General features: G+C 54.3%; 4 protein-coding genes across 4 annotated transcripts; 3 read left to right on the top strand and 1 right to left on the bottom strand.

The window, feature by feature from the left end:
- Positions 1–5,326: 5,326 nt before the first annotated feature.
- Positions 5,327–6,799, top strand: J4E92_005742 (uncharacterized protein; the record flags this gene model as incomplete). Its single annotated transcript, XM_051497120.1, has 1 exon — positions 5,327–6,799. The coding sequence occupies one exon, from the start codon at positions 5,327–5,329 to the stop codon at positions 6,797–6,799; it is 1,473 nt and encodes a 490-aa protein (XP_051352780.1).
- A 1,574-nt stretch (positions 6,800–8,373) lies between these two features.
- J4E92_005741 (uncharacterized protein) lies at positions 8,374–9,310 on the top strand (the record flags this gene model as incomplete). Its single annotated transcript, XM_051497119.1, has 2 exons — positions 8,374–8,577; positions 8,627–9,310. 2 exons carry the CDS (start codon positions 8,374–8,376, stop codon positions 9,308–9,310), a joined length of 888 nt encoding a protein of 295 aa, XP_051352779.1.
- Positions 9,311–9,948: 638 nt separating this feature from the next.
- On the top strand, positions 9,949–11,514 carry J4E92_005740 (uncharacterized protein; the record flags this gene model as incomplete). The annotated part of the gene is made up of 3 exons (XM_051497118.1): positions 9,949–11,065; positions 11,121–11,338; positions 11,425–11,514. 3 exons carry the CDS (start codon positions 9,949–9,951, stop codon positions 11,512–11,514), a joined length of 1,425 nt encoding a protein of 474 aa, XP_051352778.1.
- A 635-nt stretch (positions 11,515–12,149) lies between these two features.
- Positions 12,150–13,274, bottom strand: J4E92_005739 (uncharacterized protein; the record flags this gene model as incomplete). Its single annotated transcript, XM_051497117.1, has 1 exon — positions 12,150–13,274. The coding sequence occupies one exon, from the start codon at positions 13,272–13,274 to the stop codon at positions 12,150–12,152; it is 1,125 nt and encodes a 374-aa protein (XP_051352777.1).
- Between the last annotated feature and the right edge of the window lie 7 nt (positions 13,275–13,281).

Below are 13,281 nucleotides of genomic sequence, written 5' to 3'. Positions count from 1 at the left end.
TGCCCGATAGCCGGAAAGCTGGAATAGGGTGACTAGTCCAATGGAAATGGTCTGCAAGTACCTTGGACAATCGGTAAAGAAGTGTGAGGATAGGAACCCTCTTCAACGTTGACGGCCCGTACCGCAAATGGCAGTCGATTCTGTTGTCAAGCGCTGGGTCACATCAATGCTTCTTCGACGATCAGTTGATCAGAACACCCGAGATAAGCAGTCCTCGTGTAACATATCATACGCAATAGTCGGCAGACAGCTGCTGCAACAGCCTGACGATCATGCAGCCTCAGTCCACTTCGAGTCGACTGAGACAGCACAGAAAGGTCTGCAACGATTCCTGATCTTCCCGATAGTACATTTGAGGCGGCTGCGGGTCGCCATGGTTTTATCGATTACGAGGACTGCTTGACAGCCGACCATCGCCGTCACGGGGGGTGCGGGAGGCTGCAGCCCATTGTGCCTCAACAGCAGACGCCCTGCAGGATAGTCGAGTGCTTCGTGACCTCAAGATTGGATGCACCGCTGTATCAAGCGGCGATCCCCTGGGTTTGCTCAGCCACCATCTACATCTACACTTCAACGGCTGTTGTGCATGGGTGCAGTGAGATGTCATGGCCGGTGCCGAAAGCACCAGGGGCTACGCGCGCAAAATGTGGTAGGACGAGTAGAATGTAAGCGGAAATCCTGGTCTGGCAATTTGCATTAGAGACGCGTCAGATGATAGTCCCGGCGAAGAAGTCGAGGGAGTGCGCCCGGAGTCTCATCTTAGCCCTGCAGCAAGCCTGATGGCCTGCCTCGTTCGCTAGTAGAGGCTGATGGCGTGGCAGTGATTGGATCAGCGTGGCAGTGAAGTATCCATTGAGAGGTAAGTACTGTATTGCGAAGAGACGAGTGCTCGTGATGCGTCAGCCCTAGGCGCTCCGTGGTCGACCGCAACGTGCGCGACACATGGAGACAGCGAGGTTTGGGACTGGCATGTCACCATGGTCGTGTGAACGATCGCTGAAGCCAGCAGAAAAACCACGAAGACGACGATATTGGCGCAGTGCTGGGTGCGCGATATCGCGATGGCAGGGACTTGGGAGGTTTGGGGGCGTGCCAGCTTCACGGAGGGAGCGGCCAAGACACGCTAGAGCCCAAAGCGGAAAGGTGAGGATACAAGCGGAGGAGGAATACCCGGGAGAAGCTGCACGTCACCGGGCGCTCCTTCCCAACCCCCTGCCACGCCCATCCCTCCTTCCTCCGTGGGCCATCTATCACGTATCGCCTCATCTTCCATCTGTACAAGGGAGGCACCGCGGGCCCGCCGCTTCTCGCTTTCCTCACCGTTCGTCGCCTAACCTGAGACCCTGGACTCGAAATGCCGCTCGCCGCGCCCATATCGTCGCTTGACAGCAGCCGCCGAGCAAAGGCGACCTCCTGCGGCCCACGCCGTCCATGACTGGCTGTGCCCTCTTTCGGAGCGTTGCGCATCTACCGTTGTGTCGGGTCACAGTATGCTTGGGGCAGATGAAAGCCCGGATCATGGCGCTGATAGTGCTCTAACCCAAACCTCGAGGCGATGCAACATCTGCGCATCACTCGCTGGCAGTGGCGCCTGTATGTGGATGCTTTCCCTCGTCCACCTCAGTCACGTCAAACCGTTCCCCCGCGGGGCCAAGTAGTGCCGTCGCTTTCGTCTCTGTGACAGGTAACGGCTTCGAGCCCAACCCTCTTGTCCTCTAGTTCCCTCTTTCACTGTCCATCTGCGGGACGACCTGTCGTCTGCCAACGGTTGTCGGCCCGTGGCGCTGCTAGCTACGCCTGGTCTTGGCCCGTTCGCCATCTGCCGCTGACTGGACGCCGCCCGTGACTGATAGTCTAATCTAGCACAGCCGTAGCAAGAGCAAACCATGATCATCTGTTCGCTTCAAGGGTTATTCCGGGCGGCTGATCGAGATGAAACATCGACGACCCGCCAGTCCGGTCACTTAGCTGCCGTGTCGAGTCGGCCCCCATTTCGAGAGTGGTGTTGTGGTCCATGTTCCTGCGTTGCTGCACGGGACTGTGATGTCTTTGCCGGGCGCGCCAATCGATGTGTGGCATGGGGGTGGGCCCTGGCCCCGCGAGGTAGCAAAAGCCCATTCTTCCGTGCAAGGAATGCGAAGCTCAGCGACTATTCGAAAGACGTAATCCTGGGCACCAAGGCAAATCACTTCTCCCTGACATCGGAGATATACAGGCTCCCCATTTGGGAAAGGCTCGCCGCTGCAGCTTGCCAATGCTACCGTGGTGCTAGAAAATGGCCAGGTCTGAGCAATACGGATCATATGCATTGGGGCTGAATCTTGATCCAGCATGCTAAGCATGCTTCGAAGCTATTCTCACTTGGTAGGCATTCTCCTTTGAGCCAACAAGTCCGTCACCACCCTAGTCCGTCTCTACTCTGTATCGAGCTGTAGCGCTTCTTGCCTGTCAACTGTACTTCAACCATCCACTTTCTGCAAGCTCACTCCCATTCGACAGCCGCTCGTATCCTTGGGCCCTCCCACTTCTTCCATTGCTTGCCGTTAGTCCCTTCCCTGGACCCACTATTCCCAACAGTCTACTCCAGGTCATTGTTCTGAGACCATAAGCCGGTACCCTACCAGCCTCGAAGATCACGGGGGTTTTGAACCCTGGCAACCTTGTGCAACGGTCTGAGAGCAAGAGTTCAAATTTTAATAGAGGGCACGGTGCATATATGCTTCGGCCCCTTCACCATACGGACCCTTGGTATACCGAACCTGGCTCACATCTGTCACAATACGTCAACGGCACTATCACTGTCGATTCTGGTCTCTGTCACAACATCTCATTGCAGTGCATGCAGTAAATCTGTTCCTGTTGAGCAATTCCTCCAACCTGGCGTGCGTGCAAATCGCCCAGTGTCCGACAACGGGTCAGCATCCTCGTCGAAGCCGCCACGATTGAACATCAGTCGACGCCACATCATTTGATTTGGAAGACTGCAGCAGAACCCTGTAAGCTCCACCCCCGTTGCGACCACTTCCTCGGTTGATATTGCGAGACTGACAGATCGCAGGAAAGCGACGTCAGAGACGCGCCCACACCGCCTACGTCGCAGCTAGATATCCAGGCACCTAGCGACAAGGCCGCTATCCGTACCTGTCTGTGCTCGGGATTCCAGCTTCCAGATCTGCGTAGAGTGCGCGGGAAGAAGCAAAGCGCAGCTGCGGGCCTCCTCGCTCTGCGTAGACGAGCCGTTATAACTCCAGGGTTTAAGGTAATGCGCAGCCGCCGTGGGTGACATCAACGCACACTGCATCGCACCTTCTTCGACCCCAAAACTGTCAGTCCACCCACCAACCTTCTGTCCCTGCCATGACAGGCCCATTGACTAAGCTTTGCGGTAGATCTGAGCGCTGAAGAACCGATTGACCAGAGTGCAGCGCGCGCACCACCGAGCCACAGTGCTGGACAATATACGCATTGCACCGTCTGCTCGCAATAGCCGCATCTCCCCTCGAACATCAGCATTAACGGAGCCTAGCCCCCAGCGAAGCGCAGCGCAGCGGCAGCTAATCGAGGATCCCGCCCTTGTGCCGGCTAAACCCCCCCAGATTGCCTCTCAAGCGAACCAACAGCGTAATTAGACGAGTCGTCGGTCTTCACCACCATCCCCTTTCAGCATCCTTTGACGCTTGGCCCGGCACCCCGAAGCCTAGCATCGCAACCGCCACGCGAAACGCTGACTCGCTGCCTCGCCTGATCGAATCCGCGTCTCGAGCGACGGCGCGAAGCAGTTCGGCCGCAGCGGAACTCTGTCAGCAGCAAATCCTTTCGCCACTGCCGGCGCCATCGAAGTCGACCCAGACTGTCGGAACTGCTGCGTAGAGTGGTAGAGTCAGGCGTAAGATCCAGTCTCTCGCAAGGGTTGTTGTGTCTCTACAAGGCGCTGCGATAGATCTCAGCAGAACGGCGATACATCACTGGCTGTTGCAATGATGAATCAAGGTAAGCCAAATCCCCAAGTATTTGCAACCCATGTCCTGCGCAATACACAACCCCCCAAACCCCCAAGTCGCTCGCCCCAAGCGCTGCACATCCAGCCATAAGCTGGCGCCCTTCTCCGCATTCTTCCCAGGCCAACATTCCTCCCGCGTGCGCTCTTATATTGCACCACAACACAGTTGGTGCATCGGCCTTCTCCCCTCTGTTCACTGCACCACACTGTGGGCCTGCATTTGTTCCTGTTCCTGTAGTGCGTTCCGCACGCTTGTCCTGCCACCCGATCGCGGTGCCGCTTGTGCTACCACGTCCCACGCGCATCTTTCTCTCCTCTCCATTGCGCATCCGTGCACGTTGTCCGTTATTGTCACACGTCTTGTTCAACAGCACACCGGCTGCCCTGGATTGATTGGCTGACGTGCAGGATAAGCAGTGCTGCAATCACCGCTGCCATTGGCATCGGAGAACCCTTTCTCTTCGGACCAGGAATGCATCGAGCATATTGGTGCGCATGCACATCATAACTCCTACGCAGCCGTACCCGATCAGCTAAGACGCGACGGGGTCCTAGCACATACTGCGACCGGTATCCACCAGGGCTCGATTACAGGCCGTTACGGTACACATCGTCCCGACAGTGCGTAAGTAGATGCTCTCATTGGTCGTTTCCTTCCCGGGCTGGCATGGCAGGCTCCGTGGTGCTGCCTAGCCTTGTGGCCCCCAGCCTGCATCCCTCGACGCCTCTATGGCGTGGTGCAGCCCAGGCTCAGGCTTCTCCTACCCCAAAACAAACACGTAGTCAATGTCCTCCATCATACTTGTCGTCGCACACGCTCCGGATGCATGGCGCACTTGGTCTTCCCAACAGGCTGGTCTGTCACATTGATCACACGACAAGCCTAGCGGTAATGCCGTACCGCCCCTGGTCTGGTTGACGACTTATACCGTGCCACCCTACTCTTGGTTACACATCGTTGTCGTTGGCATCACTTTGGCCGGATAGCTCTGTTTTGCGAGTTTGACTGACTTGATTCTATAGCTACCAGTCGAGCGTGGCTCTTTCAGACTCAGGGTCTGGTTCCATATCGACCTCGCCAAGCTCCAACGCCTCATCAGCACTGGCATACTCATCGTACACTACGTTCTCTCCGACGGTTTCAAACACTTACCCAAGTCACTATTCCGTACCAAACAATTACTTTAGCACTACGTGTGGTTACGGCAGCATGTCTTCGAGTCGACGATTGTAGGTTTTCTTTGTGGCGCACTCGTGCGTGTAGAACCCGAAGCGATGCATGACAGCTGACAGCTACGCGATAGAAACGATCCCTCTTCGTCGGCAATGTTACCTCCGGCGAGATCACCAGGACTAGGCCATTCTGTGTCACCATCCATGGGTTCGTCGGCAAGGGACAATTATACGACAGGGACGCCTGGCGTGCATAGATATCCCAACGCCTTGTCCCCTCGAGCTGACCTTTCCCGGTACAATTCCCAACCTGACACTCCTAGGAGTGTGCTTGCCACCACCATGCCGTTGACCTACAACGGTGCTTACCACGCGAGCACCTATGCGACGCCCTCAGGCTCACCCGAGACGCCGCCTTTCAACGCACAGGAGACATGGGGCAACATCACTTGCGAAGGCTCGACAGTGACACCCAATATCGACGCCAAGATCGAGAAGGGCTTCTTCTACTCCGGTGATCGAGTATGGACATGCTACCGCAGGAACTATTTCGCTGTCAACGTGTCGTTCCAGCTTACGCCCTGGATCGCAAACGCCCGTATGTACCTCGAGCAGACAGGCAAACCACCGGAGCAAATACAGTCCATGGCAGTATCTCTTGCAGCGGCTGTGGACGGCTCCACAGGCAAGACTATCGAGCTGATCCAGCACACACCTAAGCGTGACAAAGGCCCGCAGCTCGCGATGAAGAAGGAACTACTGGCCCCAACACCACCGGGAAAGAGCCATGAGCATGGTGGATATGGGCTGAGTAACTTTCACCAAACCTCAACCGTGCCGGGTCCTCAGCTACCATTGCAGAGCGAAAGCGACTCGTCGCAACAATATTCCCCAGCGAGCCATGCCAGTAGCAACTACCAGCATTCATTCGAACGCATCCAGTTCAAGTCGGCAACGGCGAATAATGGCAAGCGTCGCGCTCAACAACAGTACTACCATCTGATTGTCGAGTTGTGGGCGAACGTGCAAACTCCACGAGAATCCGAGCCCCGTTGGGTCAAGATCGCAGCCCGGCTGTCGTCTCCCGTCGTTGTCCGTGGCAGGTCACCTAGCCATTACCAGAACGAGGGTCCACACAATGCTGGTACCCCAAGAGGCGCGCCTGGGTCTGGCCTCGGTGGAGGCGGTCATCATGGGCTGGGATCAAGTGGCCAACCTTCCTATCCGGCCTGGAGGAACGGTATGTCGGGCGGTGGTGCGACTGGAATGGGCGGCAGCATGTATCGTGGTAACACGTACTCGCTAGACCCAAGTCCCGTCGGCAGTCATTCGGTCAGCTCAGCAAGTTCTCTGAGTGGAGGTCCGGTCGAAGGCGTTAGCGGCGAACAGCACATGGTCGAAGACGACGATGCGAAGATGATGGATGCCCCTCAGGACTATTCTTATTATCCTGCGTCCATCTACGAGACTATCCCTACTAAGCTTGAAAGTACTCTACCGCCACCCGATCGCAGGATCAAGGATGAGTATCCAACTGCTGGCTGGCACATCGGAGGCTGTGGAAGATTCCAAGGCATGGAGAGCAGTCGCGGATACTATCCCGACGTACAAGCACATACTTATTGACAAGCATCCACTAGACTGCTGTCATAGCTTGCATGAACCATGTTGGCCGGCTCAACATGGACTGAGGCTCGCTCCCTTCTCGAACGAAATTCCGCCTCACTGCACTTCGTACAGGCAGTTGGGAAGCTCTTACCAACGACGGCTATTTTTGGGTGCTTCGCGATGACATCTCGGTTTTGCGGCGGCCTTGTTATTGTTACTGTACTTGATCCTTTGCCAACACGAACACCGACGAGCCCTTACACCAGCACCACTCCCCAAACGAACGACGCCCAAAACACCGCAGCTCAGACAAGGTCAGAACGGCACACGAAGAGGTGTATCATACATGGCGCAAGAAAGGCTACATCGCAGGCTTCGAGCATGTTGGCGACGGTACAACGTTCAGTGTTGGCCCGATTCCAGAGAACATGTGTACAATGCCCGTTCCTTGGGATTTGAGCCGAAAGCACATGACCTCCCTTGTTTCTGCTGGCATATGATGCCTCAACTGCTGGTCAGGTTGACCTTGGTACATGTCTTGGTGTGTCATCACAAAGCATATTTAATTCTGCCCCCTTCTGGCGGTACCTCCGGTGTCATTGCCTGTATGACCTGGAGGGACCAGCTTCTTTACACGTCGTTCCCATGCTGTTATGTCTTTCTCTGTTTCACTTCTGTTTTATGATGGTGTTCTTTACGCATTACGAGACGTGCAGATGGTGCAGGGTGAGGGCACATTCTACGAGTTATGAGTACGAATGCTTCTTGCATGGTGCATGGCGCATGGAGGTAAAAAAAGGTCGACGGTCGCATCCATCTCTTTCGTGCTGCCTCTGTATGGCGCTCTCTGACTTATGCGCCCCAGCATCTGTCCTTGCGAGCTTGGCAGCAACGGCAAATCATGGTTGTATGAGTAATGGGTCACGGCCATGGAAAGCCTTGGAGGCTTTGGATCCGCAGGATCGAGGACGCACACAAGGAAAATGCAACATCTGCTAGGACGTAGGATCCTATAGGGTTGCGTAGCCACTGTAAGGCACGGTTACGAAGGGACGGGAGATGTACGGCGCACGAGCAAGCTAATGACGGCGGCCCCTTGTCTATTGTATGATTATGTAGTGCCTTAAAAGCGTGTGATAGTTGTCGAATGCAGGCGGCCCTTTTTCGTTTATCATGGTTCGTAGCATTTCCGAAAGTGATGTTTGGCGGGTCTCGACGCCATGGCTCGACGCGACTTTTGGCGTACATGTTGGTTACGTGGGCGTTGCCCGGGCCAAGACGAGCGACCAGCATCGCAGAATATCTGAGAAGGTGCTCGCACATGCAAAGAAGAGTAAAGAAGATCAGACGTGAGGTTCTTGTAAGCTCTTGCCGTCGGACGTGCTCCCGTGTTCCCCGCGGCTCAGGCGTCCCTTCTTGACTCAGGGTCCGGCGGCCAAAACTTTGGTTGATGCTGAACGATGTCACGTCATCGCTTCACCCACGCGACACCCTGAAGCGTCCTGACCCCGACGCGGCTCGCATACACGCTCCATCCAGCATCCGACAGCATTGCGCATCCGGCGCTCTGTCGACAGCACACACCGGTCCCCATGGCGTGGTACGATCAGGACAGCTGGCTCACGGCAGCCTTCTCCCCAAACCTGTCGACTATCCTCATCACCTTCCTCGTCGCGCTCTGCCTGCCCATACTACTGCATACCGTCCTCTACAAGAAGGCAGCCGCAGCCGCGCAACTTCCCACCTTCCTGCTAGCCGGCCCAAGCGGCAGTGGAAAGACGGCCTTTACGACATTGGTAGCGTATCCCCCAAACCCATGCTCCCGTACCGTCTAACAATTGCCAGGCCGAGCGCAACGCTACAACCCAAACGCACACGTCCACCACACCTCTCACCGTCTCCGCTCTCCTCCCCAGCCCACACGTCCCCGCGTCATCGCACTACCGCTCACCAGGCGATCCAGCCTTCGAGCGCTCTCGCAATTTCCTCCTCCTCGACACGCCTGGTCATGGCAAGCTCCGTCACTATGCGACCTCCCAGCTTGCCGACCCCAAGAACATCCGCGGTATAATATTCGTCGTCGACGCCGCTCAACTAGGCGACGAAGCAGGACTGAACGAGGCCGGAGAGTACCTTCACGACATCCTCCTCTCGCTACAGAAACGCTACACCAACGCTACCACAAGCAAAGGGCCAAAGGAGATCCCTGTCCTTGTTGCGGCGAACAAGATGGATCTTTTCACGGCGTTGCCCGCAAACCTTGTCAAGAACTCGCTCGAGAAGACAATCACCGAGGTCAGGAGTAACAGGGCGAAGGCGCTTCGCGATGCAGGTGCGGCGTTGAATGGTGGCGAAGATGAGGTAGACGAGGAGAAGGAGTGGCTGGGTGAGGGCGGCGAGGGCATGTTCACATTTGAGCAAATGAGAGAGAGCGGGACGAGTGTGACTGTGATTGGGGGTAATGTTCAGGCGGGTAAGGAGGGCGCTGATGTGGAGCAATGGTGGCAGTGGGTTGCTGAGCAGCTTTGAAGAAGCTACAGGTGGCCACAGAGGGTAGGATGGATCGAGGCTCGAGTGTGTACCGATACATCGATACCCCCTTCGTTGAATAATGGAACTAGTAGGTCCATTCTACCTTGATCTAGGTCATGACTAACGCGTGTAGATTATCAAGTTTGCTGTTGCACTTTTGAAATCGTGAGGCTTTTGCGGCCTGACTGCCTCTTCCTTCGAGACCGAGGTGATCTTACGTCTGTTACAGCCGCCAAGCGCATCGAAGTACGAGGATGATACCCTTAACACCTGACAATGCACGTTTTAGAACAGTTGCTCTTCTACGTCTCGTGCAGAGCAAACACCACCCAGTATTTGTTGTTTCACTTGTTATTCGATGTGTCCGTATGTCGTTACGCGATTGTTCCGAGGCAAGCTCACGAGTAAACCGAGTAACTGGTATCATGACCAGTCGCCATGACCTCCCAAGGTTGAGCAAGCAGCGCGTGAGCTTGCTCATCGTGGCCAAATGACTGGAGGCAAGCGCGGAAATCGAAAACAGGATGTTGTATAAGAAGGTGAGTGGTTTAACCCCATAGTACTCACCATCGCACCGGCGTCTCATCCTTTCATCGATACTTCACCAATCCGGACTCAAGACAGCAATACGAACAATGGCGAACAAGTCAAAGGCCGCGAAGAGAGCACGAAAGGTCGAGTCGGAAGCCGAAGCATGGAAGGCATCCTCCAAGACCGTACTTGGTCGCCTGACCTATCGTCTCGAAGATCTTCCCGACATTCTGATCCTTCGTGTAGCATTCAAGTCCATGAACGCTTCCGGTGAATACGACGATACTGTGTACAACCGCAAGTTCCGGGAGCCCGCGTGGGCTGAACTTCGCGAGACATATTGGCCCCATTTCAAAGACATCACTGCTGTCGACAAAAACCCAGATAGAAAGTCTCACGAATGGCATCTCATCATGCCAAATAATTCAAATAAGGATGAGTTCGCGATGTCCACCTTACTGGGTCAATTCGCTCTCAAAACCAAACTTCCCGGACACGTCAAAACCGGCCTACCTGAGCGAAAAATGGCATGCAGGATTACGAGTACGGATGTATTAACAAGTACAGATCCAAAACATCGTAGACTCTATCAGAGGAGTCTCAACATTCTAATCCAACGGCGCTATGCCTCAGTGGACGGATTCCCCGATAATCTTTGGGCTACCAAGGAACAGTTCCGAAAGATTCCCGAGGGCATCAATCTCTTTCAAGGGGAGAAATCAATCCAGCTGAAGGAGGAAAAGTCAAACATGCCGAAAGGAGATGTGTCAATCACGCCGTTAGTGAAAGGCTACAAGGCTCATACAATCAACGGTACCCAGACGCCTTCTCCCTACTCACTTCGCGTACGCGCCGCCTTATCGACTGATCTCAAAGACAAAATGATACATTTGGTGTTCGATTTGACGTCTACCACGCCGGAAGCCTACAACAGTGTCTATGAAATGTTGTTGGATGTTTTCGGGGATGGCATGAACAAAGAAAACATCAGCCGCCTGCAACCCGCTATCAGCGACTTGCTGGTTGGAGTCAAAGTTCAGCGCAACTACCCCTCTACCAGATCAGAGACTACAGCAGACGTCATCAAAACATGGGATGAGCCGTTCTTGATTCGCGAGGTCGTATCCAACCAGGATACCGAAGTCAGGGCCAAGACAAAGAGCAAGAGGAATGATGAAGATGAGAAAGAGGTTCAGACTAGTTACGAATACTTCAAGGAGAGTGAGTTGCGCTTGGTGGTATTGACGACGGTGCACAGTAACTGACGCAAACACAGACTACAACGACGGCAACGCTATGGAGCACCAGTATCTTCCACTCGTAGGTGACGGTCGCGGCGCTTATTTCCCCTTGACCCACGTCAAATTTCCCAAGAAGACCCAGGTTTTTCCAAAGACTGCTAGCGTTCTAGCCCAACCGCTTCGGGCAAAGATTCATGAGCTCGGTCTCCTCAAGTCCGAAGGCTCAGAGCTCGTGAAACTAACCGGCGATAACGTATGGACACTGTTGACTGAGCGGCGAAGATATGCTGAGGCAAGTACATTTTCCCCGCTCCGAGACCTTTGCTTACACGTCGACAGGGCGGAATCGATACCGAACCGTTCGAACTGCTCAAGCAAGTCGGGGCGCCTTCGATCGAAATGATTGACCCCTTGGACCTTGCACTCTAATTCACCCACTCCGATCAGACGACAGATGCTTCCAATCTTGATGCGAAACGAAAATGCTTTTACCGCATTCCAGTTCTACAGTGGCATGCATTTCATCCGTCGCTTTCCAGCACTTTCCTTCTCTTCGCTTCTGCAAGCTGTGCCGCCAAATCTGGCTGTCGCATCTTGGTATTAGCTCTTCTTTGGATTTCCCTTATCCCCTTTCCCAACCACCTTTGCTTACTTAGTTTCCGCCCGTACCCGCGTCTGCCTCTGAGTCGATGTTTTCACTTTGTGACATATGGAAAGCTCACTGCGCATGCGCTTGTGCTGCGTCCAATCCTTGTCTCCTGTATTTGGTCTTGCGTTCCGCGCTGCTTTTCTAGATAGTCCAACTCAATACACTCATTTGCAAAACACCGCTTCTATGTCGCCCTTGAGAATTGTCACCAAGTCTGGTTGAGGGATGAGAGGCTTCTGCAGGGAAAACAAGTTGGTGCATTCTATGTCTGCGAGGTCGAACTCAGTTTCATGGTTGCACCAGGAACGAAGAGATCGCAGTCTGGAGGCATATGGATGGTAAGTTTACCCATTTCTTGTTCAGAAACAGTGTTGTCATATCACATACCTCAGTCCTAAGCACCGTCACGTCTCAATCAGGCGGCCTTGTCCATGTGATCTGCTGCTTGTCTGCATGCCGTTTTGATCCCATCGCCCAGAATGGTATCATTTGAGGCAAAGTACCGTAGTCTATTCTGCCAGAACCGCCATCTTTCCACCGTAATCTTCTCTTCGCCACCCTGGGCCTTCCACAAAGGACCGACTGGCGCTACAAAGTCCATCAGACGGTCGTAAAGATCGTGACCTAGGATTGAAAGCCATTGTGTAGCCGCTGGAAGGTCTATGCTAGGCTGCGATGACCTGAAAGCCGCCCAGTTTTGATCAGGTATGGTAGCAGAGCCATCGGAGTGCTGCTTCACTTCATTGAGGCTGAGTTCGTGTTCTAGGGCACCAACGATTGGATAGCATGCCATGCCACGAAAGTCCACATCATCTTGTGGAAGCGCACCTCGAATGTGGTACCAGCTAAGAAGCGCGGCGAACGTGTTGATGTTCTTGTAAAGATCTCTGACAGCTAGGACGACATCACCACTGACAATGCGTTCCGTCATTGATTCAGCCGTCCTCAACGTCGCGTCTTTGCGAGCTTCGGGGGTCATGAACTGCAAGCTATAGCACTTTGGACCTGGACCGAAAACTGTCAGCTTCAGAGACTTTTCAGCACGGCGGTTGTTCATGTCCATACCTTGCAAATAACCCCCGAGCTCATGACCGAAGCCAGGTAAGTCCACAAAGCTACTGGTGCCCTGAACCGGCTCATCTGTATCGTACGGATACTCTGGTAAAGGGTATGACAACCTCGCGAGCTCTACCACCAAGTCGGCTAATATCCTCAATTCTGCTTCCGGCCATATCTCGCCACGATGGCAAATGGCGCCCCAGAGTATGCTCGCATCACAGGATATAGACGACGAGCAATGCGCCGAAGTCAGTGAACCAAGGATATTTGCAGCTGTTTCGGGATTGATTCGATGAGTGAGAAGATCTTGAAAGGCACATAGTATGCGTGCTTCTGTGGATGATGGGTCCACGTCGCGGATGGCCTCCTCATCCGCGCGGGATAGATTTGGAAATGAAGGGTCAACGGAAGCTCGATTCAGACCTGATCGAGTGGAGCTGAGAATGGCAGAGAGCTGTTCGTGGTTCCATCTTGCAGCCATGGATCGA

Source organism: Alternaria infectoria (assembly GCF_024043175.1).
Source record: "Alternaria infectoria strain BMP 0036 chromosome Unknown scaffold_8, whole genome shotgun sequence".
NCBI classification, from domain to species: Eukaryota; Fungi; Ascomycota; class Dothideomycetes; order Pleosporales; family Pleosporaceae; genus Alternaria; species Alternaria infectoria.
The sequence above is the reverse complement of the archived record's forward strand: the minus strand, read 5'-3'. Positions and strand labels throughout refer to the sequence as shown.